Source organism: Oryza glaberrima, chromosome 2 (assembly GCF_000147395.1).
Source record: "Oryza glaberrima chromosome 2, OglaRS2, whole genome shotgun sequence".
Classification (NCBI taxonomy): domain Eukaryota; kingdom Viridiplantae; phylum Streptophyta; class Magnoliopsida; order Poales; family Poaceae; genus Oryza; species Oryza glaberrima.
This window is the reverse complement of record NC_068327.1, coordinates 29,124,119-29,149,465: the sequence shown is the minus strand read 5'-3', so window position 1 is coordinate 29,149,465 and position 25,347 is coordinate 29,124,119. Positions and strand designations below refer to the sequence as shown.

Below are 25,347 nucleotides of genomic sequence, written 5' to 3'. Positions count from 1 at the left end.
AGGATTAGTACTTGATAACTAGCACAACAAAAAGCTACTATCATTTTTGCATTCAAAGTGGTAATTAAGAATCGGATGATCATTTTGATTGTTCCTCTTCATTTGTTTTGGATGTCAGGTGGCAGGAACATGGATCAGGTCGAGAAGGCGGCAGTGAGATCGGATGGGGTGGGAGGTAGTGCGACCAACGCCGAGCTGCCGATGGCCAACCTCGTACGCTTGATGAAGAAGGTGCTCCCAGGGAAAGCGAAGATCGGGGGAGCAGCCAAGGGTCTCACCCATGATTGCGCGGTGGAGTTCGTCGGGTTCGTCGGCGACGAGGCCTCCGAGAAGGCCAAGGCGGAGCACCGCCGCACCGTAGCGCCGGAAGACTACTTGGGCTCATTCGGCGACCTTGGCTTCGATCGCTACGTCGACCCCATGGATGCCTACATCCATGGTTACCGTGAGTTTGAGAGGGCTGGTGGGAATAGGAGGGTGGCGCCGCCTCCTCCGGCGGCAGCTACACCGCTGACGCCCGGTGGACCGACATTCACCGACGCAGAGCTGCAGTTTCTCCGGTCGGTGATCCCCTCCAGAAGTGATGATGAATATAGCGGCTCATCACCAGCCATAGGCGGCTATGGCTATGGATATGGCTATGGCAAAAATATGTGAACAACTTGATGCATGTGTGTGTGTACACTGCATGCATGCGTGGAGGGTCAAACAGAGTCAAGACTCTTGTGGTGGTTTCAATAAGTCTCTAGTGACAATATAAGTTGTGTATCGTTGTTTCCTTTGTAAAAAAAACGTCATGTATCGTTGTGTGTCCTCATCCGGTAATCCTTTACGTGGGTGGGTTATGCGAGAAAAAGAAAATGACGTTGCATCAAATAAAATGCTTGATGTTTGCGTATTTACTGTATCCATTGCATGTGTGTTAAAATCATATCGCAAATTCAACTATCCTGTGCGTTTATTCTGACTGGTGGAGAAAACGTTTGTAGTCCCGGTTCGTAACCCCCCTTTAGTCTCGGTTTTTAAACCGGGACTACCAATCTGGGACTAAAGATCGCTATCTTTAGTCCCGGGTGAAATAACCGGGACTAAATATCGATCTTTAGTCCCGGTTGGTGTCTAAAGATCGAGCTGACATTTTGTTTTTTTTTGCATGGCCCTGTTGCTGCATGGTTTATATATATATATATATATATATATATATATATATATATATATATATATATATATATATATATATATATATTATATTTATATATGTTTCAAACATATACATGCATAATATATATGTATTTATACATATATATGTACATATATATGTTATGCAAATGCATATGTGTGTGTGTGTATATATATGACCAAAATATATATTTACATTAAAGAAAATGTGTACATGCATATAGAAAAATAGACATGTATTAATTACAATCCATTATGATGTCCTAGCTAGCTACAATTTCGACGTAGTAGTAGTCGTTATCTCAGAAGCTAAGGACCTATGAATTGTATTTCCATCGTAGTAGAATTCACCCTTGGGATCAAGGATTTGTTCGTTGATGAATCCCATGAGTTGTTCTTGAACCGCCACGATAAATTCCTTGTGTGTGATCAGGTTATTCCTCATGCGAATAAATTATATGAATGTATGAAATTAATTAGTAATTAAACAACAAATCGATACGTACGCAATGAAATTTTGAATTTATTTGTACGTACATCGAGCTCTCTTGTGGTGATGATTTGGTCTGCAAGGCAGTGGCAATACTCGCACACGTAGTAGCCGCACAAGTTAGTTCCCTGCTTTTGCTTTACGCACTATAAATAAATGACAAACGGCGAGAGATCTAATTAATATACACTTGTATGTATTTGAATTGGAGATTGAATATAAATGTAGAGCATGTGTACTCACAGGAAAATTGAACTTCCGCCTAAGTCTTTCTCTCCATTTGCCGCGGACCAAATGACGGAACCTATACCAAGCCCTACATGGAGTTTAAAGCTATGATTCGTAGTAGCAATTAATTATAACAAGATTCTTAATTAACATAGGAACTTATGACAGTACCTGTCTATAAGTTCGAAAACCTTGTGAAAACCTTGTCAAACGTAGACTCTTTTTTATCCATTGAGTCATATACGTTGACGGTGCAGGCCTCCAGGTCGAAGAGTAAAAGGACCCAGTGGAATCTGCAATGTGCGTGGGATGCATTACATATGAAACACTTAGCATGTTCCTACGGGAATGAAATTTGTTATAGGAAGACAGTAAAAACTAACTCTGTGTTGTACGGCAATAGTATGAACGTCTTGTAATGCTGCGCCTTCAGGAGATGGACGAGATTGTCCTCTGTGGCTTGCGGATACTGGTCGAGTATTGCGACGTTTACTTTCCGAGGGTCGATGAATCCAGTATCGAAAACCCCCCGCTGTCGGGCCCTTTGAATCTCCATTCTACAACGATAAAAGGAAGTATATATTATATATAGTCTACTTATATACAAGGACCTAATTAATTAAAGGAAACGTAATAAGAAATCTAACTGAACGATACTTACAAAATCCAGCAACTCATAATAGAGACGTCGAGGGCGTCCAGCTGGTATAGTTCGTAGATACCCTTGAAATTGATCTAGAGAATGTCATCTCCTTGCAAGAAGTCCGTGTCCCTGATCCTCGCTCCGATCATCCCTCTACCAGTGGCGCTCATCTCCATGTACAGTTGATGGAACTTGTACATTTGTGTGGGTAGGGACTGCAGCTGCTCAGGCTTGACAAGCGGTTTACCGAGTTCGTACATGTATTTCACTTCCGCCTTTTCGATTGGTGCGCCACGTAGCAATTGATCCGTATTAGAACTATGCTAACTCAAACAATCTTATATGCTAAGTCTTATTACAAATCTAATAATCTTATACTATGCTAAGTCTAAGTGTCGTATAACCCTAGGTAATCATATATGCTAAGTCATCTAAGTGTCGTACATTACAAACCTAGATAATCATATATGCTAAGTCTAAGTGTCGTATATTAAATCTAATAGTCTTAATTGCATTAAAAATCTAATAATCATATATTTACATCACTTGCCTGCGCGAATTCCTTCGAGGGCTAGCTACCACTCCGGCTTGAGGGACGATGACGACAACGTCTTTTCTGCAACAAAAAGATGTATTAGGATAAACGCAAAGTAACATATATTGTATTTCACGTTCGCGTTCTCGTTAAGTTCACATTTCGTTCACGATCGTTCACGTTCGCATTCTCGTTAAGTTCATGTTTCGTTCACCTACGTTCGTTCATTCACGTGCGTTCACGTTAACGTACGTTAAGTTCATGTTCGCGTTCTTGTTAACTTCACTTTTCGTTCACGCACGTTCGTTCGTTTACGTACGTTCACATACAACATTAAGTTTATGTTCGTTCACGTTCACGTTAGGTTCACATTCGTTCATGTTCACGTACGTTCGTTTGTTCACGTACGTTTCGTTCGTTCACGTTCTCGTTTACGTTCGTTCGTTCGTTTACGTTCGTTCGTTCGTTCACGTTCACGTACGTATCGTTCGTTCACGATCGTTCTTCGTTCGTTCATGTGGCGGCAATGGAGCGGCGGTGTGGCGGCAGCAGAGCGGCGGCGTGGCGGCGCGGCTATGGCTTGGCGCGGCGGCGGCGTGGCGGCGCGGCATCGGCGTGGCGCGGCGGCGACGAAGCGCGCGACGCGGCGGTGGCGTGCCGCCGCGGCGGCCCGGCGTCGTGGCGCGGCTTCGTCGGCACTGCCGACGCGACGTCGTCGCCGGTGACGGCCGCATCGAGGTCGGGGTCGGCATCGTCGGCGCGGCGGAGTCGTGTTCGGCCGCGACGACGTCGGCGGCAGCGTCGGCAACGAGGCGACCGGCGGTGGTTTGGGGAGAGAGAGAGAGAGAGAGAGATCGAGGTCGAAGAGAGAGAGAGAGGGAGGCGGCGGCGGCTATCACCCTAGAGATGCGGCGGTGGCGGAGGCGGCGAAGACGACGCGCGCGAGACGACGGCGAGATATGACAGCGGCGTCGGCGTGGGGATGCCCTAGGCAGTGGCGGCGAAGGAGAAGCCGAGAGAGATCGATCGGGGAAAAAACTTCTAAGTGTTGGTGGAGAATACGAGGGCGCGTATCGGGAATATATATACCCCTAGATCTTCTCAACAACCGGGAGTAAAGATATGTTGTTCTCAACAACCGGAAGTAAAGATATCTTTACTCCTGGTTGTTCTCATCAACCGGGACTAAAGATATTTTCCCGCTATTTCCAAATTCTTTTTAAACCCGGTTAGGGTTAAGAACCGAGACTACTGATAAGCGCACTGAATATTAATTTCCATTACATATGTGTTTCTAAAATAGAAAATAATGCATTAAAATTATTTAAAGTCGAAAAATTAATGACAATTACTTCGAAACATTATTGTTGTCTGTAGTAAATTAAGTGGATAAAACGTAATAAGCAAATATATGATTTAAAATTAATAAAAATTCTAATAATCATATATACATAGCATATGAATGACATTAAATTGTTAAAAATTGTAATTAACATATGTATATACATAGGACATGCATGATTTAAAATTAATAAAAATTATAATAATCTTATATAATTAGCATATGAATGATATTAAATTGTTAAAAATTGTAATTAACATATGTATATACATACGACATGCATGATTTAAAATTAATAAAAATTGTAATAATCCTATATAATTAGCATATGAATGATATTAAATTAATTGTTAAAAACTATAATTAACATCTGTAAATGCCACATGCATGATTTAAAACTTTTAAAAAATTCTAATTATCGCATATAACTAGCATATGCATGATTTAAAATTGTTAAAAACTCTAAGTATCATATGTAATTGCCACATGCATGATTTAAAACTTTTAAAAATTCTAATTATCGCATATAACTAGCATATGCATGATTTAAAATTGTTAAAAACTCTAAGTATCATATGTAAATGCCACATGCATGATTTAAAACTTTTAAAAATTCTAATTATCGCATATATCTAGCAATTACATGATTTAAATTTGTTAAAACCTCTAATAATCGTATGTAATTAACATATGCAATACAACAATTGATTTATATGGATAATTAATACATCCAAAATAGTTTACATTGTGTACACAATAATTACGGCAATACATTGGCGGTCACGGTTGACCGCACGTACTTTCTCCTCACTATTGTTCCCTCCTTGTGATCGCTATGTGAGTAAGGGGTGTCTTCATTTGATAGGAGGATGCTAGGGTTAATCGTCACCGTGAAAGGGGGTTGCCCATCCAACTGATCATAATCCTCGTCAGTCTTGTCCTCAACTCCGACGATTTTTCTTTTGCCTGGGAGAACCACGTGACGCTTCGGCTCGTCAGGCCCTCTGCCCTTCTTTCCTTTGCTAGACATGTCCTTCACGTAAAAGACTTGCGTTACATCATTGGCAAGGACAAAAGGTTTGTCCGAGTATCCAACCTAGTTAAGGTCAACCGTTGTCATCCCACTGTCATCAATCATTACGCCTCCACTAGTCAACCTAACCTATTGGCACCGGAACAGAGGGACCTTGAGAGGACCATAGTCAAGTTCCCATATGTCCTCGATGGCACCGTAATACGTGCCAGTTGTTCCATCGTGTCCCATGGCATCAATACAAACAACACTGTTTTGGTTCGTGCTCTTCATGTCTTGGGCTCTCGTGTAGAATGTGTACCCATTGATCTCATATCCCTGGAATGTCGCGATCGACTCAGATGGTCCCCTCGCCAGGAAGGCCAGTTGTTGGTTGATCGTCTCGTTACCCATGAGATGTTGTCGTAGCCACGCGGGGAAAGTATCAATGTGATGCCGTGTAATCCATGTATCGGACTTACCGATGTTTCTGGCGCGAACTAGAGCCAAGTGCTCCTCGATGTAAGGAGCTACTAATGAAGATTGTTGCAGAACCGTGAAATGGGATTTACGGAATAAATTGTTGTCTACCGTCATTATTGCTTTCCTTCCGAGAGTTCCCTTTCCCCGTAGTCTCCCTTCATGGCGTGATTCAGGTACCCCGATTGGGCGAAGGTCTTCAATAAATTCTACGCAAAATTCGATGACCTCCTCTGTTCCATACCCCTTGGCGATGCTTGCCTCTGGACGAGCACGGTTACGAACGTACTTCTTCAGAACGCCTATGTACATCTCGAAAGGAAACATGTTGTGTAGGTACACAGGCCCGAGAATACTGATCTCTTTGACAAGGTGACAAAGCAGATGCGTCATTATATTGAAAAATGAAGGTGGAAATATCAACTCAAAATTGACAAGACATTGCACCACATCATTCTGAAGGGCTTCTAATCTATCCGGATCGATGACCTTCTGCGAAATTGCGTTCATGAAAGCACATAGCTTTGTTATTGTTGCCTGGACATTGTCTGGAAGGATACCCCTTATTACAACTGGTAGCAGTTGTGTCATCAACACGTGACAGTCATGAGACTTTAGGTTTGTGAACTACTTCTCCTTCGTGCTTATTATTCGCTTGATATTCGTGGAGTATCCAGACGGTACCTTTATGCTCTCCAAGCATTCAAACATACTTTCCTTCTCTGCCTTGCTAAGAGTGTAGCTGGCTGGACTCAAGTAATGGCTTCCTTTCTCCTTTGGTTCCGGGTGAAGGTCACCGCGTTGTTCCATATGCTTCAGATCATTATGTGCTTCCAGTGTATCTTTCGACTTTCCGTATACACCTAGGAAGCCAAGAAGGTTTACGCAAAGGTTCTTAGTGAGGAGCATCACGTCGATTGTGTGGCGGACGTCCAAGAATTCCCAATTGGGTAACTCCCAAAATATAGAGTTCTTTTTCCACATCGCCACGTGACCATCTTCGTTCTCTATAGGCTAGCTTCCAAGCCCCTTTCCGAACACTACTTTAAGATCTTTAACCATAGCAAACACTGTTTTCCCGCTGCGATGTTTAGGCTTCGTACAGTGGTCCGCCTTATGTTCAAAGTGCTTGCCTTTCTTCCGTACCGGGTGGTTTGCAGCAAGGAATCGACGATGACCCATGTACACAACCTTCCTAGAGTGCTTAAGATACGTACTTTCTGTTTTATCCATACGGTGAGTGCAAGCCTTGTACCCCTTGTTGGACTGACCGGAAAGGTTGCTAAGTGCAGGCCAATCATTGATGGTTACGAACAGCAGTGCTCGTAGGTTAAACTCCTCCTGTTTGTCCTCGTCCCACATGGGGACACCTTCCTTTTTCCACAACAGTTTAAGATCTTCGACCAGTGGTCTTAGGTACACATCGATGTCGTTACCAGGTTGCTTAGGGCCTTGAATAATAATCGGCATCATTATGTACTTCCTCTTCATGCATAGCTAGGGGGGAGGTTGTAGATACACATCGTAACAGGCCAAGTGCTATGGCCGCTGCTCATCTCTCCAAAAGGATTCATGCCATCCGTACTTAAACCAAACCGTATGTTTCGTGCGTCCTTTCCAAAGTCTTTAAATTTTCTGTCGATGTTTCGCCACTGCGAACCATCAGCGGGGCGTCTCAGCATCCCGTCCTGTTGACGCTCTTCAGCGTGCCATCGCATCATTCTAGCATTCCCCTTGTTCCTGAACAAACGCCTTAGCCGTGGTATTATAGGGAAATACCACATCACCTTAGCAGGAATTCTCTTCTTTGTTAGCTGCCAGTCAACTTCTCCTGGATCGTCTCGTCTAATCTTGTATCGTAGTGCTTTGCAAACAGGGCATGCTTCTAGGTTCTCGTACTCCTCACCACGATATAGGATATAATCATTCGGACATGCGTGAATCTTCTGAACTTCTAGTCCTAGAGGGCAGACTATCTTCTTAGCCTCGTACGTTGTCTCGGGCAATTTGTTTCCCTCCAGAAGAATGTTCTTGACGAGTTTCAATAAATCGCTAAATGACTTGTCACTAACACCATTTTTTGCCTTCCATCGCAAGAACTCCAGAGTGGTATCCAAATTTTCGTGCCCCTGCTCGCAACCTGGGTACAACGACGTTTTGTGGTCCTCTAACATCTTGTCCAATTTATGGGCCCCCTTTTCATTTTCGCAGTCCTCCTTGGCATCCTGCAACATCTGACCAAGATCATCCGCAACGTCGTTACCATCAGCATCCCTTTCCTCCTCGCCCGTTTGATTTCCTTCAAATCCAGCGTACTGACCAAAGTCCGGAATATTGTCGTCTTCCACTTCATCTTCTTCCATTTCAACCCCTTGCTCTCCGTGGGATGTCCAACAGTTATAGCTTGGCATGAACCCCGACTCAAACAAGTGGAAATGAATAGTCCTGGATGCAGAATACCCCTTCTGATTCTTACGCTTATTGCATGGACAACAAATAAAACCCTTATGCCTGTTAGCTTCGGCCACTCTCAAAAAATAATGCACGCCATCAATAAACTCTTTGGACCGCCGGTCAGCGTACATCCATTGCCGATCCATCTACATGAGATGAAAAAAAATCGTACACAAATAATTATTCTTACAATAATGACAGTCATACAATAATTATAAAATAATTACAAACTCTTTCAACAGTCATACAATAATGACATATCATTATTCATACAAAAATTATAAAATATTACACCAAATAATTCTTATTTACTATTTCTAAAGTTTTAAACTAATATTAATGTGTTGTACTTCTTTTAATTTTCATTTTAGTTTGTTTTCTATTATTTAAGATTAACTTTCACTATATTTTCCTTCTCAACTATTTTATAAAACCTTCTTTAGCAAATAAACTAAATTTCTATATATTGTTTCTTCTCCACACAAATTTTCTCTCTCATCAACTTACAACTAAATTTTGGAGACAAAATAGTGTGCAAAACATAGCTCCAAATGTAATATGACAAAAAAACCATTGGAGGATGAAGTTGCTAACCTTTTTAGACACCTCCGATTTGTATATAATCACCAAAATAAATTCACTAGAAATTTTGGCATGACCTCCCCTCTTTTTTGAAGAAATTTTGAAGCTTGCTCGGGCAGGTGGAGGAGGAAGAAGACATATATATAGGGGTGGGACTTTAGTCCCGGTTGGTGTTATGAACCGGGGCTAAAGATCCCCGTGATCTTTAGTCCCGGTTGGTAACACCAACCAGGACTAAAGTTACGATCTTTAGTCCGGGGGGGGGGGGGGGGCTGACAGGTCCTGATAGCATTTGAACCGGACTAAAGATCAAATATACCCGTTACCCTTTTTAACCGGAACTAAAGATCATCTTTAGCCCCGATTTTTATTGCAACCGGGACTATTGTGGAATTCGGCCGACCGACGAAAGATGGTTTCTCCACCAGTGTCTGTTGATTCAAACCAAGAATATACTATCCGTAGGCAATTTGAACATGTAACGGACTAGACAAAACAAACAAAAATGGTCAAAACATTAATTGTAGTAGATATCAACAAAATTGTTCACAAGTATGTATATGTCAGGGTTACGGGTCAGGCATACCCTCTACCCTTCGATATACGTTACATATCGACATGGCATACCCACGCGCACGCGGATATTTCCTACGTATCCTAAGGAAACCTTTCACGAAATCTACAGATGGGAAGAGTCCTTCTCGGACAGAACTGGGTCGTCGACGTATCGTATTGGGTCCGATATCTCCGAGTCCTACTTGGAGACCTCCAGATCTGTGATATAAAAGGGACCCCCCGGGGAGGGCATAGGGGATCGAATCTCAGAGCCAACACAACCCACACAGCCTACGAAGTCGAAGTCTACGAGGAGCCAAGTCATCGAGAGCTAGTCGAATCCACTCGACTACGATCTCACCGGATCCAACAAGTTCCATCGTTCCCTTTGTAATCTGTGTTTTCCACCATATAATCTCATATCAACTGGATTAGGGCTATTACCTACCAAGGAGCCTGAACCAGTATAATTCTTGTCTTTTGATTGTTCGATGTCGTACTACGTAGATCCTTGTACCAACGTACCCCAATACCCTCTATATCCAGTTTACGGGTATCACCCGTCGACAGTGGCGCGCCAGGTAGGGGCACTTGGTACTCAAGGTTCTACTACTATGTCATCCAGCTTCGTCGACAACAACGTCAACACCAGCCTCAGCCAAGCGCTCCCTGCTTCAACAATGCTGGTATGGACTCAAGTCGGCGAAATCGTCTTCCCGGTTTACACCACGACGCCGATCTCAACCGGTCCTCCAATGATCGGAAACGAGAACGCAGTGGCTACAAACCAAGGCGACTCCATGTCGAAAAATCCACCCGTCGAAACGGAGAACAGATCATCGACGACATCCAAGCTCGGGAAGGATTCTGATACGGCCAAACCTTGTCCTTCCGACATAAACCACGAGCCGGCAAAGATGACTTCCGAAGCCACAAGGTCTTGGTGTCCTATCCACAAAACTAAGAAACACACCCTGCAAGATTGTTGGGTTTTCCTCAACGTCCGTGTTGAAATTCGCGCCTGCAAAGAACGTGGAATTCAACGTACTTCTCCAACTCGGGATGTCTATTGTCCTATTCACAAGACAAAGAATCACGACCTCTCGAGTTGCAAAGTCTTCCTCGGCGCCATGAAAGCTCCGTCTCCTAAGTCATACGTCCCCGTCAGGGATAACGGCAAGGAACAAGGAGCGACTCCAGCCTCAGATTGATTCGTTGGGGTAATCGATATCGATCCTCACGAACCATCGGTCTTACATCTTCTCGAAGACTATGGGTCATCGACAACGAGCGTGCCGCGGGAGGTATTGGCTATCGATGACGTTGGCACGTCAGCGCAAGCCAATGCAGAAGCGGCGAATCAATCGACTACTCCAGCCCAACACATCAAGGTCGTTCAAGCTATACTGAGGGAAACTCCTTACGATCCCATTCTGAACGATGACCTCGAGCGTTGGACAGAACGGCTACGGGAATCGGTGACCAACCTCAGCAACGCGTTTGAAGAAGCCGCTACCGCAGCGCACCAAGATCAGCCGCCAACTGGCGACGCTAATGGTGAAGATCCGGAACGGAGGGAATCACCTCAACGAGCCACTCCTCCACCTCGCGGTGCTGGCGATCTCCGAGATCAAATCAACGGCCGCCGAGAAGCACGACGCACACGAGACAATGTAAATCGCTCTCGGCGTCATGTCTCTTCACGGCGCCATGATAACGGAAATCGAGGAGACCGCTCAAATGAGGACCGGGATCACGACAACCACCACGATCGCAACGATCGCGAACGATGGGGGCCAGACAATGCTGGTCATGGCCGCCGCCGTAACGACGACGATAATGGAGATCGGCGCCGAGACAACAGCGAGAGACAACGACAGGATTCCCGAGATCCAGGCTGTCCTCCTCGTAATCGTGTGTCGGAACCAAGCGACCCATCCTCATCATCATCATCTGCGTCCTCCTTATCGTCAGACAGACATCCACGAAGGACACACGACCGCCGACAACCCACCGCCCCCAACGCTGGGTGTAGGGCTTTCGGTCGTTCCCTACGTGATGTCCGATGGCCTGTACTGAGAGATTCCGACCCGGAGCAATTGAAAAGTATGATGGGAGCACCGACCCAGAAGAATTCCTTCAAGTCTACTCCACAGTACTCTATGCTGCCGGAGCAGACGACAACGCGCTAGCGAACTATTTACCAACTGCGTTGAAGGGTTCTGCACATTCATGGCTGATGCATCTTCCTCCCTACTCAATCTCTTCGTGGGCAGAACTGTGGCAACAATTCGTCGCTAATTTCCAAGGAACGTACAAGCGCCACGCGATCAAAGACGACTTACACGGACACAGAATTCAGGTGAATCATTGAGGGAATATGTTCAACGCTTCAACGAATGCAAAAACACAATCCCTGAAATCACCGACGCTTCTGTAATCCGCGCCTTCAAATCCGGTGTCAGAGATCGTTACACTACCCAGGAATTGGCGACAAGACGCATCACAACCACTCGGAGGTTATTCGAGATCGTTGAGCGATGCGCCCATGTGGACGATGCGCTAAGATGCAAGAACGACAAGCCAAAGATCGGGGGAGAGAAGAAATCAGCCACAGACGCATCTGAGTCAAGCAAGAAGAAAAATCGCAAAAATGGGAAAAGGAAAGCTCAAGCGGAAGTCCTCGCTGCAGAATACGCGAACCCTCCCAAGCGCCTAGACCCACAAGGCAGCGACACAAAGAAATCTTGGTGCCCCATACACAAGACGGACAGACATTCTCTGCAAGATTGCCTTGTTTTCAAAAAATCGCTCAAGAAGCACATGGCATTTGAAAAAGGCAAGCGAGTACGCGTTGTCGAGAAGAACGAAGAGACGGCTCCTCACGAATCGGATTCTGCGTATTCAGACTCCGACCTCCACGTCTCACACATTTTCGGCGGCTCCACAACGTACTCCTCCAAGCGAGAATACAAGAAAGTGGAACGTGAAGTCTGTTCGACATGGCGGGGGGCTGCACCCAAGATGAAGTGGTCTGAGTAGAAAATAGAGTTCTCGGAAGAAGGCCACCCCAAGACCGTCGTTATCCCAGGACGATATCCGATCGTGGTCGAACCCACTATTCGGAACATCAAGGTAGCACGAGTTCTCATCGACGGTGGCAGCTCGATCAATCTTCTTTTCGCCAGTACTCTAGACGCAATGAGAATTCCGCAAAGTGAGTTAACACCAACCGATCAACCCTTCCATGAAATTACTCCCCAATCATCATCCAGACCTTTGGGCAAGATTACGTTGCCTGTGACTTTCGGCCAGGCCAACAACTTCCGAACAGAGCAGATCACCTTCGATGTCGCTGAATTCGATACAACTTACAACGCCATCATCGGGAGAACTGCACTTGCGAAGTTCATGGCCGCATCTCACTACGCATATCAAGTGCTCAAGATGCCGGGACCGAAGGGAACAATCACCATTCAGGAGAACGCAAAGCTAGCGGTGCAGTGCGACAAGCGGAGCCTCACCATAGTCGAGCAAACGCCCAGCCCACCCGCCACGACTGAGCCACCCAAGAAAGTGAGCAAGACAAATAAGACGCCGAAGCCGGACGGCGCCATCAAGATCGTTCCACTCTCCAGTGCCAATCCCGACAAGACTGTCAAGATCGGGGCGACACTAAACGAGAAATAGGAACTCGCGCTCATCACCTTCCTCCGCGACAATGCCGACGTGTTCGCTTGGCAGCCGTCCGACATGCCGGGGGGTCCCCAGGGAGGTGATTGAGCACCAACTAATGGTGCGACCAGATGCCAAGCCAGTAAAGCAAAGACTGCGGAGATTTGCACCAGACTGGAAACAAGCCAAACGAGAAGAGCTCGACAAACTTCTCAAAGCTGGCTTCATCAGAGAAGTACTTCATCTAGAGTGGCTAGCCAATCCAGTCATGGTGCGGAAGGCCAACGGAAAATGGAGAATGTGTGTCAACTTCACCGACCTCAACAAGGCTTGTCCCAAGGATCACTTTCCTCTCCCTCGAATAGATCAATTGGTGGATTCAACAGCCGGTTGCGAGCTATTGAGCTTCCTCGACGCTTACTCTGGCTACCACCAAATCAGCATGGCAAAAGAGGACGAAGAGAAGACAGCATTCATCACGCCGTTCGGGGTATTTTGCTATGTTAAGATGTCGTTCGGACTGATAACCGCCGGGAATACTTTCCAGCGCACGGTCCAGGGCGCACTTAGCAACCAGCTTGGCAACAATGTCGAGGCTTACGTTGACGACATCGTCGTCAAAACCAAGACAAGCGACTCATTGATTAACGATCTGCGGGAAACGTTCAACAACCTCCGACGATATCGCCTCATGCTCAATCCTGAGAAGTGCACGTTCGGAGTACCGTCGGGCAAGCTACTCTGATTCCTTGTCTCTGGCAGAGGAATAGAGGCAAATCCCGAGAAGATCAAAGCAATCGAGAACATGAAGTCGCCCACGAGACTCAAGGAGGTACAAAAGCTAACCGGATGCATGGCAGCACTAAGCAGATTCGTCACTAGGATGGGAGAACGAGGACAACCTTTCTTCGCTCTATTGAAGAAACAAGACAAATTTATATGGACACAGGAAGCTGAAGAGACATTTATTGCACTCAAGCGCTACCTATCAAACCCCCCTGTACTTGTTGCTCCCCAACCTAATGAAGAATTATTCCTCTATATTGCTGCCACGCCATATTCCGTTAGCACTGTCATTGTTGTCGAGAGAGAGAAAGTACAGCGACCAGTTTATTACGTTAGCGAAGCTCTCCATGACGCAAAGACAAGATACCCACAGATCCAAAAACTGCTTTACGCAGTCATCATGACATCAAGAAAGCTGCGCCATTACTTTCAAGCTCACAGAGTCACAGTTGTATCCTCCTTCCCCCTTGGAGAAGTTGTGAGAAACAAAGACGTTGTCAGCCGCATTACGAAATGGGTAGTCGAGCTAAGCCAATTTGATGTCCACTTTGTGCCGCGGACAGCCATCAAATCCTAGGTACTCGCCGACTTCGTTGCCGATTGGACTATGCCAGACAACAAATCAGACAACCAAGGCGACAACGAAACATGGACAATGGCGTTCAATGGCGCACTCAACAGCCAAGGAGCAGGGGCAGGATTTATCTTGACGTCTCCCTCCAGATCTCAATTCAAGCACGCAATCCACCTCAACTTCAGGGCGACCAATAATACTGTAGAATACGAAGGACTACTCCCCGGGATACGAGCTGCAGCCGCACTTGGGGCCAAGCGACTAATCGTCAAAGGGGACTCCGAGCTAGTCGCGAACCAGGTGCACAAAGACTATAAATGCTCTAACCCCGAGTTATCCAAGTATCTCGCAGAAGTCAGGAAGCTAGAGAAGAGATTCGATGGGATCGAGGTCCGACACGTCTATCGCAAGGACAACGTCGAGCCAGACGACCTAGCACGACGCGCGTCCAGACGAGAACCGCTCGAACCCGGCACCTTTCTCGATATCCTGACGAAGCCATCGGTGAAAGAAGTTAGCGGCGAAGTTAGCCCGAACACCCCCGACATCAGCTCGGAGGTCACCGAGGCAGAACGCACCGTTGCTGATATCGAAACCACAGACGACTGGCGCATCCCATTAATCAAATTCATCAGCAGCGAGGAGTTGCCCGAGGACGATACAGAGGCCGAGAAAATAACCCGTAAAGCAAAGATCTACTATATGGTCGGTAACGATTTATACAAAAAAGCTCTAAACGGGGTACTTCTCAAATGCGTCTCTACGGACGACGGCAGACACCTCCTCCTCGACATACATGAAGGCATATGTGGGTCACACGCCGCCGGTCGGACATTGGTTGGCAAATCTTTTTGACAAGGCTTTTTCTGGCCAACCGCCCTTAAAGATGCATGCGACATGGTCCAGCGATGTGAAGCCTGTCAATTCCACAGTAAACACACAAAGCTACTCACGCAAGCGCTCCAGACTATCCCTCTGACTTGGTCGTTCTCGTGCTGGGGGCTAGATATACTTGGGCCATTCCCACGAGGAAAAGGCGGCTACAGATTCCTATTTGTGGCGATCGACAAATTCACCAAATGGATAGAAGCAGTGCCCACGGGGGAAATCAAGGCCGACAACGCCATCAAATTCATCAGAGGGATATTCTGCAGATACGGACTACCGCACCGCATCATAACCGACAACGGCTCCCAATTCATCAGCGCCGACTTCTAAGATTACTGCATCTGGTTGGGAGTCAAAATATGTTTCGCCTCGGTCTCTCACCCTCAAAGCAACGGACAAGTCGAAAGGGCAAATGACATAGTACTACAAGGAATGAAAACCCGCGTCTACGACAGGCTCATGTCACAAGACAAAAGGTGGGTTGAAGAACTCCCATCAGTACTATGGGCCGTACGCACCACACCGATAACGTCCAATAAGGAAACACCCTTCTTCCTCGTGTACGGCTCCGAGGCCATGCTCCCCGGCGAGCTACAACATCAGGGTACACGAGTACAGAAGTATTCCGACGAGAACCAGGAGGAACACCGAGACATCGATGTAAATCTTCTCGACAAGCATCGTGAGCGAGTTGCCGTCCGAGCAGCCAGTTATCAACAGTCCCTCCGCCGTTATCATGAGAAGCGCATCCGAGCACGCATACTTTCGATCGGCGACTATGTCCTCTGACGAGTTCAAACCCAAGCAGGGCGAAACAAACTCTCACCAAAATGGGAAGGACCTTACACGATCACACAAGTCTTGCGGTCAGGCACATTCAAAATCGCAGACGGCAACGGTCGCGAATTAGCAAATTCTTGGAACATTGACCAACTACGTAAATTCTATGTATTAGTCAATACCACTGTACCTGTAAGTACCCTTACAGTATCAATAAAGCCTATTTCTAGGTCCCATATCACAATCAAAGTGTTTTCACCCGATGATCCCTTACTCTGATGACACCTAGCGTTGAAACCTGTCCTTATGTCCCTTTACGCTGTCTCGACAAGGCCTCCGAGGAACCTAAGGGATCTTCGGCTAGGGACACCCAGAGCCGATAAGGCCTTGTCAGATCCTGTAGAGAAAAAAGACCATGTAAGATCTGGTCGTGTAAGAGTTCTCGCCATGCGTATTAACCAAGCTGTGAAATCGGAAATCAACTTTCCAACCTCATGGCTGGGGGCTAGGATCAGAGCTTATTCAACCAAGGCAGGTCAAGGGTCCAAGAGCCTTATCCTCCGAGAAAATTCCTCCGACGACAAGGCTAGGGGCTAGGGAGAGTGTACGACTCAAACAGCTGACCAAAGTCGTTAACTAAGAACACACTCTTACACACGACATCCAGAGTAAGATACATTTGTTTAAGGAATATTTCTTTATTCACAAAATGATTCATACAGTTTTTACATAAATTTTCCACTACATTACATCTTTCCCTAAGATATCTATGAAAGGGCACGAGTACTACCAAGAAGGCCAACGCTAGTCCATAGACTGGAAGATTTTCTCGGCTAGCGGCGACATCGACCTCGCCAGATGGTCTATCTCCGCCGGAGTTCTCTGAGAACGAGCAAAACCTTCGCGGAGAAACTCGAGGTCCAGGCGCGGGCGGTGATCTCGTAGGCAAGCCAGCACGTGCCCTCCGGCGTGATCGTTGACGGGGCCGCTAGGCATCACCTCCCGGCTCCTGGTCACGGGCACGACATCTGTCGAGGCCGTGGCAGGTGACGTGCTGGAAGCTCCCCCGGACTTGGCCCGTGCAGCCTTCGCCCACGCCTCCCTACGGACAACCACGAATCAAACACCATTTGAACGAGAAGCACGAGAATCCAAGAATCTGTTTACTTACTTCTCGCTGATCGCCACAATGCGCTGTCGTCGTGGAGGTGGAGGGGACGCGTCTGAAGCCTGAAAGACAATCAATACAGAGTAAGAAGAAACCCTCCTTGCTGCACGATCTGACGACAAGATGAAATTATCGAGGGGGTCGCTGCCTTGCGGCGATGTCCGAGTACAAACGAGAATTTCCTCGCCTTGGTCAGGACTTTGCCACCGCTAGTGGTGGCCGCATCAGATGCCTCCTTGACAACCTTCTCCTTTAGAGATGTCGCCACCTGATGGTCCGCAAGCGGCCCGATGATGTCAGTCAAAGGAAGGGCCTACGCTTAATTAGGTCATAAGGTGATTTCAAAAGGAGAATACGGGATGCTTATCAAATACACTTACGTTGATGGCTTCATCACGTTCTGCCGCCCCCTTTTCACAAAGGGACACGGGGATGTCGCTAGCCGTAGTCGGACCGCTGATCATCACTTGACCGACGCGCCGCTCTACAGCTTCGCTGCTCAGACCTGTTAAACGGGAACCAACTTTTGATAAGTCAAGAGGAACGCGAGTACAAGCACGCCAAGATGAATACGAGAAAGATACCCCGAGGAGAAACCCGGGTCGCGTCATCCGGCCCGAAATAGTTATAGGCTGGATGGGCCCGAGCCTGGAGCGGCTGGATCTGCCTACCAACGAAGTCTGCAGCGACTTCATATCCCGACAAGCCCCGTTCTCGGAGATCATCGATGATGTCGATAAACGACTGAAGAGAGGGGGTCAAAGGGGGCTTGGCGGTCCAGGCCGAAATCTTGTCCGGTTGATCCTCGGGAACAACGAAGACAGGGTTCGAGTCCTTGATCTCAAAATAGAACCACCTATTCTGCCACTTATTGTGGGAAGAAGGACATTGGAAGGGGATATAACGTGACTTCATGCCATCACTAAGTCGGAACCCGACGCAACCAGACACCCTATTGGATTCCATCCAACGCAGTTCATAGTAGAAACGGAAGAGATCGAGAAAAGGCTCTACCCCAATGTAGGCCTCACAGAGATGAACAAAGATACTAAGAAAGGCGATGGAATTAGGATTCAAATGGAGAAGAGAAAGACCATAGAAATTTTCAACACCAGGAGAAGAAACTTGGAAGGTGGAGGAAGAAAACCGCAGAGAACGTAATCTTCGATCGCAACCATGCGACCCAAGAGGGGCTGAGGATCAGTACCTCCTACTTCTCTCTCCATGTCTCCACGGCCAGGAAGGGCGCCGTCCTCCTGAAGGTTCTTCAACGTCGCGTCGGTGGAAGACGACTTGCCGAGATCCATTGCTGTTCCAAGATCGCCGGAAAACGAGCCTGAGTTGGCGAACTAGGTTTTCTTGTGGCGGCGAAGAAGGCAAGGAGCGCTGGCAGGCGGTGTGTGTTCAACAAGATTGGCAGACTTCAAAATGGGCTCCCAAAATTCCTTTAAATAAGCGCACTACCGACGGTGCGAATTCCAAGGAACGGAGAGAGATCCCCGCCGGAAATCTCTGGGCCCGTTACGCGCGGCAATTTTCTGGACTTCAGTTCAAAATTCACTCGTGACCGTTGGGCTTCAAACGGCATGCTCGACTACGTTCTATCTCCGCGGTCCTCGCACTAGGAATGACAACGTTCTCGACACCCGAAGTCGTAAATGGTTGCACGAGTTCATTTTAAGCAGAAGTCGAGGGCTACTGTCAGGGTTACGGGTCAGGCCTACCCTCTACCCTTCGATATACGTTACATATCGACATGGCATACCCACGCGCACGCGGATATTTCCTACGTATCCTAAGGAAACCTTTCACGAAATCTACAGATGGGAAGAGTCCTTCTTGGACAGAACTGGGTCGTCGACGTATCGTATTGGGTCCGATATCTCCGAGTCCTACTTGGAGACCTCCAGATCTGTGATATAAAAGGGACCACGGGGAGGGCATAGGGGATCGAATCTCAGAGCCAACACAACCCACACAGCCTACGAAGTCGAAGTCTGTGAGGAGCCAAGTCATCGAGAGCTAGTCGAATCCACTCGACTACGATCTCGCCGGATCCGACAAGTTCCATCGTTCCCTTTATAATCTGTGTTTTCCACCATATAATCCCATATCAACTGGATTAGGGCTATTACCTACCAAGGGGCCTGAACTAGTATAATTCTTGTCTTTTGATTGTTCAATGTCGTACTACGTAGATCCTTGTACCAACGTACCCCAATACCCTCTATATCCGGTCTACGGGTATCACCTGTCGACAGTATATATATATTGGAATTTTCTAGGCTTTCAACTATTTCCACATGAGATAGTTGTTTTAGCAATGTTACTGTAGCAACCGCAACAAAAAATATACTATGAAAAATATTTTGTATTGAAAATCAAATGAAATATCCTGTCGATATACAATTCGATCTTATACATATATGTTTTACACTGATGAACAAATCCCAAAAGAGAAATTTACACATGTAGATCCAAGATGTTATTTGATTTAGTTTATTGCCTAGGATCTCTCTCTCTCTCTCTCTCCGTGTGTGTGTAATATCTCACTGGAGTAATATCCTGGAGTAATATCCAGTGTTGGCAAAAGGTGTGTTACACCCCAAACTAGCAATAATGACATGTCCATATATATACGTGAAGAATAAAAACAATTGTTCCAACAATGAATGCATTTATTTTTTTAGTGAAGTGCACGAGCGGTTTCTAAACTTGTATGTGTGTATCATCTAGGTCCTTGAACTACCAAAATATATTTTTGAATCTCCAAACTTGTCTTAGATGTTATATATATAGGTTCAAACGGGCTCTCAACCTGCTCCATACGCTAAAATGGCATGCCACGATGGTGCCTATGTGTTAGTCAGACCCACATGTTAGTTACATAGAAAAAATAAAATTAAATATATATATATATTCTCCTCTCTATTTTAAAATTATTTTTTAAGTTTACCTTTTTTTTCTCTCTACCTAACAGGAGAAAATATGGTTTTAAATTTTATTTGTTATACATGACTGACATGTGGATCCTACTAACATGTAGTTGTCACCATGTCATGCCACGTCAGCATATGGGACAATTTAGAACCGGTTTGGACCTATATGCTACCCAAGACAAGTTCAAGGACTTAAAAATGTATTTTGAAAGTTTAGATGACACAACTGCACAAGTTTAGCGACCGCCTATATAATTCACTCTTTATTTTTCTAGATATGCGGAGGACATAAATACATACAAACAGCAGTGGAGGCGTGGAGCCAACATGTTAGGCTATTGTCACATGGCATCAATGAATCTTGATTTAACCTACGTAGACATTATGTTCTTCAATGAATTACATTAGTATATGATTTGCCTTTTGACGCCACCATGTTCCGGCAGAGTTAGCCCATCCATTTGCTTAGCCCATAAATTGATTTAACCATATAAGTTAGCCCATGTGACCATGTTAAAATTATCTACTAAATCCGTTCTAAAATAAGTGCACCCTTGTAATTCAAATTTGAACTAGAAAGTGTACTAGGAGTAGGGGATTAGACAGGGTCGTCCCGAAGGAATTTGTTGAAGTCGCATAGGCCGAACGCAGCACGTCTATTCATTTTCGCTGCGTGCGTTGATTCCCTCCCAAACACGATATTAATCCAAGTAAGTCTTGACCTCGGTGACTCTGAATTATGGATCCGCCCTGTTAAAGTATTGTACAAGAGTACATTAATTTACAAATGATAGTACTCTATCCGTTTCAGGTTATAAAATATTTTGACTTTTATTAAAGTCAAAGTCAAACTGCTCAAGTTTAACAAAGTTTATAGACAAATATAGTAATGTTTACACTACCAAATTAGTTTTATTAAATTAATAATTAAATATATTTTTATAATAAATTTATCTTGGTTTAAAAATATTACTATTTTTTTCTATAAACTTGATCAAACTTGAAGTAGTTTGACTTTGACCAAAATCAAAGAAATTGATAGGTTTTTGTCATCAGAAATTATGGAACAAGTATGTTTGAGTTTTGGATCGTAGACGTGCTCCATTCATGCAGGCACAACGAAAAAAAAATACTAACACGCACGCATGGCTACCAACGCATTGCTACCGCACCAAAGAGGCTCTTGTAAGTTAGAGTAATTACACAATAATTATACTCCATTTATCGAAAAGTCTTAAGCATATTTTATTTTCGGGGTTTTCAAATGAGATGATCATATTTGTAGCCTCCATATATGTAAGACTTAAATAAAGAGATTGTATTTCTCGTTTTGCCATACTAGAATAAATCATTAACCGGAACCTGAGCAACCATCTTAATATTCGTTAGTTACAAGCACACGTATAATTTTTTTTTGTCTCTGTTATAGATGAGTTAGTTTTTTTTTCTTGATTTTGTTAACAAAATAAACACGTTTTAGTTTTTTTTATGGAGGGATTTGGATTAAACTTGCTCTAAACCAAATCACCCAATCTTTCGTTCCATCCGTTTCTTCGCATGTGACAGCTCATCCACACCGATGGAGCAGTGAAGAATTTTTTTATTTTTAATTTTATTTATTAAAATATTTACAGAAATAATTTTTGATTTGAAAATTTTACAAAACTAGTCGCCCATCGCCCTTGCCCTTCCAGAAGGCGTTTTTTCTGAAGTAGTAGACGGCCGTTGGCTCTACCATAACGGCGGGCCATCGAGGACGCTCAAATTTTACAGGCGGCCCCCTTGCCACCCTCCCAGAGGGCGATTTTTGGCTCTAGGGGGCCACCTGCAAAAGGGTTGGGAGGGCTGCCTAGAATTTTTGCAGGCATCTCCCTTGCCGCAGTCTAAGAGGGCTATTTTCTACTATAGGGGAGAGGGTGGTATTTTTGTAGACGGCCCCCTTTAGCCCTCTGGGAGGACGATTTTCTACAGTGCAGGGGGGCCTTTCTTAGGCGGCCCCCAGTAAAGTAAAAAATCGCCCTCCCAAAAGGCTACGAGGGGGCCGTCTGTAAATTTCTCCTCCCTCGATGCCGATCATTATGGGAGGGCCAACGGCTGTCTGCCACATTAGCAAAATCGTCCTCCCAGAGGACGACGGACGACTAATAGTTTTGTAATTTTTTTAAATAGAAAATTATTTTTAAATATTTTAATAAATAAAATTAAAAAATTCGAGCAGTGACCACAGCGAAGCCGCCGCCACTTGTCACGAACAGGCGCCGTGCCACCTCGGCGCATGCCTCTCTACGGCTAGCTACTCCCATTTGTGGTCAACACCTCGTAGCGTCCCTATTTAACGTATCCACACGCATCACAAGATCGACCACCACCAAGCGAGCCCAGCAACAGTTTCACACTTTAGCTGCTAGCTAGTGCTACCACCCACAGGAGGCAACCCTAGCTTTCCCACGCAGCCAATGGAGGCCGGCTACCCGGGCGCGGCGGCGAACGGCGCTGCCGCCGACGGGAACGGTGGCGCGCAGCAGGCGGCGGCCGCGCCGGCTATACGTGAGCAGGACCGGCTGATGCCGATCGCGAACGTGATCCGCATCATGCGCCGCGTGCTCCCGGCGCACGCCAAGATCTCGGACGACGCCAAGGAGACGATCCAGGAGTGCGTGTCGGAGTACATCAGCTTCATCACCGGGGAGGCCAACGAGCGGTGCCAGCGCGAGCAGCGCAAGACCATCACCGCCGAGGACGTGCTCTGGGCCATGAGCCGCCTCGGCTTCGACGACTACGTCGAGCCCCTCGGCGTCTACCTCCACCGCTACCGCGAGTTCGAGGGGGAGTCCCGCGGCGTCGGCGTCGGCGTCGGCGCCGCGCGCGGCGACCACCACCATGGTCACGTCGGTGGGATGCTCAAGTCCCGCGCGCAGGGCTCCATGGTGACGCACCACGACATGCAGATGCACGCCGCCATGTACGGTGGCGGCGCGGTGCCGCCGCCGCCGCATCCTCCTCCGCACCACCACGCGTTCCACCAGCTCATGCCGCCGCACCACGGCCAGTACGCGCCGCCGTACGACATGTACGGCGGCGAGCACGGGATGGCGGCGTACTACGGCGGGATGTACGCGCCCGGCAGCGGCGGCGACGGGAGCGGCAGCAGCGGCAGCGGTGGCGCCGGCACGCCGCAGACCGTCAACTTCGAGCACCAGCATCCGTTCGGATACAAGTAGTAACAGCAGCAGAATGGCGATCGGTCTGCACCTGCATGCACACGTATCGCATGCAGATCGAGCTAGTAGTGCAACTGGCTAACTTGAACCAGTTAAAAACTTAAGACTTAGTGATCGTGTGTGGTTTAATTAATTTGCTACGTTCAGGTAGTGATCGATGAGATTTTAATTTCCTACTGTCAGTTTAATTCACCGTTCATGTACTCGATCCAGCTAGTACTACTCCTAGTTACCCTTGTTCTAATCTTAACGCAATTGTGTCGATCGGACGATCGCATGTTTATCTTCAAGTGGAATTTGTCTTATAACACTAATTAAGCGCCTGGAAGCTTACGTACACTTACTCAATTGTGTATTGATCCCTCAAGAGTTGTCAATTACTATTACAAGGTTCATATAAAAGCAAACTCATACAGTGAAGTAGCCAAAGTAACAAAACTAAAAGTAAAAGCAAACTAATAAAAACCACAAACAATGTAAAGACTAACCATTACTGAATTCTATTGGTGAATCTCCACCAAAAGTTGGTAGAATGCTGCATAATCGTTGTCTCAAGTTTACGACACATATCTTTTATTAGCTTGATATGATCACCGTACCTTTATAGTTGAGCCTATTCCCGAAGTCAGTATGCCTCTAAAAAGAACCTACAAATAAGATTTTGACTGCTCAAAATAAAGTTACCAAAACAAAGTTACACTTGCGCACTCGCACTGCATACCAACCCAACGGAGAGAGACGGAGAGAGATCTAGAGAGAGAGGGAGAGAGATACGGCGCCATATACGGGTGGAGTACTACTGGAGTGTCGCGTGATTTGCCTTCCCCGGCCGGGCGGACGCACGCGTGTGTCCGGTCAAGGACTCACGGTCGCTCGCCTGATCGACGTTGCGTCGCGCCCTCGTCGTACGTACTACGTTCCGAGCCCATCACCGGGCACCGGCGACACGCACGCACGGCGCATACGTACATACGGATCGTGAATACTAACATATCTACCCAACCCGAATAGATTGCTACGTATCCAACCCGAGTGTTCAATCTGCATACATACGATACGGGCATGTACAGACACAGCTGTTGCTCGTCGGGTCCGTATTATGATACTCTAAGAAACTTAAGCACAGTAATTGGAGGACGCGATAGAGTCATATGCGAATCATATTATCTAGTCATATGTATAGCAGGATTCTCAGATCGTATAATTGGGCACGCGCGCGCGCTGCCACACCAGCGGATGTTAATTTGGATGGCGCGTCACACGAACTAGCTTGCTTGCGGAGGGTACGTCGTCTCGCTGCCGGCACACGGACGTATACGCGTCGCGGAGGGTTGCCCGGTTCTTCCGCCGCGGCCCGCGGGCGTACGTTAATATATGCTGCTTTCAGCCGCGTGGATCAGTATCAGGGGCTTCGTTTCGTTTACCCCCTGCATCGGTGGCCAGTGCATGCCCGTCTCGGCTGCCCGCTTTGGGAACCGCAGGCCGCAGCATCGCCTAGTTTTGTGAGCTCTCTCCAGCATCGATCGCAGCTAGTAGCTCCTTCCCCATGTATGCATGCATTGCCTACGGGGGCCCTGTCGATCGATCGATCGATCCATCGATGCATTCTCCTCTGTATGTCTCTCTCCCCTACTGTACGCACGACCGGGTGAGGTCAGGTCAGATTTTTTTTATTAGAGGAGGTACAATAGCATGTTATAAGCCAACTATAATATAATATATTTTAAAGAGATAAAGAAAAAGAGAGAATAGCAGCGAGCTACATATATGTAGCTAGCTGCAACATAGACTCCAATACGTAATATGTGTATGACAG

General features: G+C 46.4%; 2 protein-coding genes across 2 annotated transcripts; both read left to right on the top strand.

Moving 5' to 3' along the window:
- Positions 1-126: 126 nt before the first annotated feature.
- Positions 127-773, top strand: LOC127764701 (nuclear transcription factor Y subunit B-1). The gene has a single exon (XM_052289613.1). It carries the CDS (start codon positions 130-132, stop codon positions 655-657), a length of 528 nt encoding a protein of 175 aa, XP_052145573.1. The 5' UTR covers positions 127-129; the 3' UTR covers positions 658-773.
- Positions 774-22,692: 21,919 nt separating this feature from the next.
- On the top strand, positions 22,693-23,829 carry LOC127763837 (nuclear transcription factor Y subunit B-8). The gene has a single exon (XM_052288634.1). The coding sequence runs from the start codon at positions 22,767-22,769 to the stop codon at positions 23,529-23,531; it is 765 nt and encodes a 254-aa protein (XP_052144594.1). The 5' UTR covers positions 22,693-22,766; the 3' UTR covers positions 23,532-23,829.
- The last annotated feature ends 1,518 nt before the right edge of the window (positions 23,830-25,347 follow it).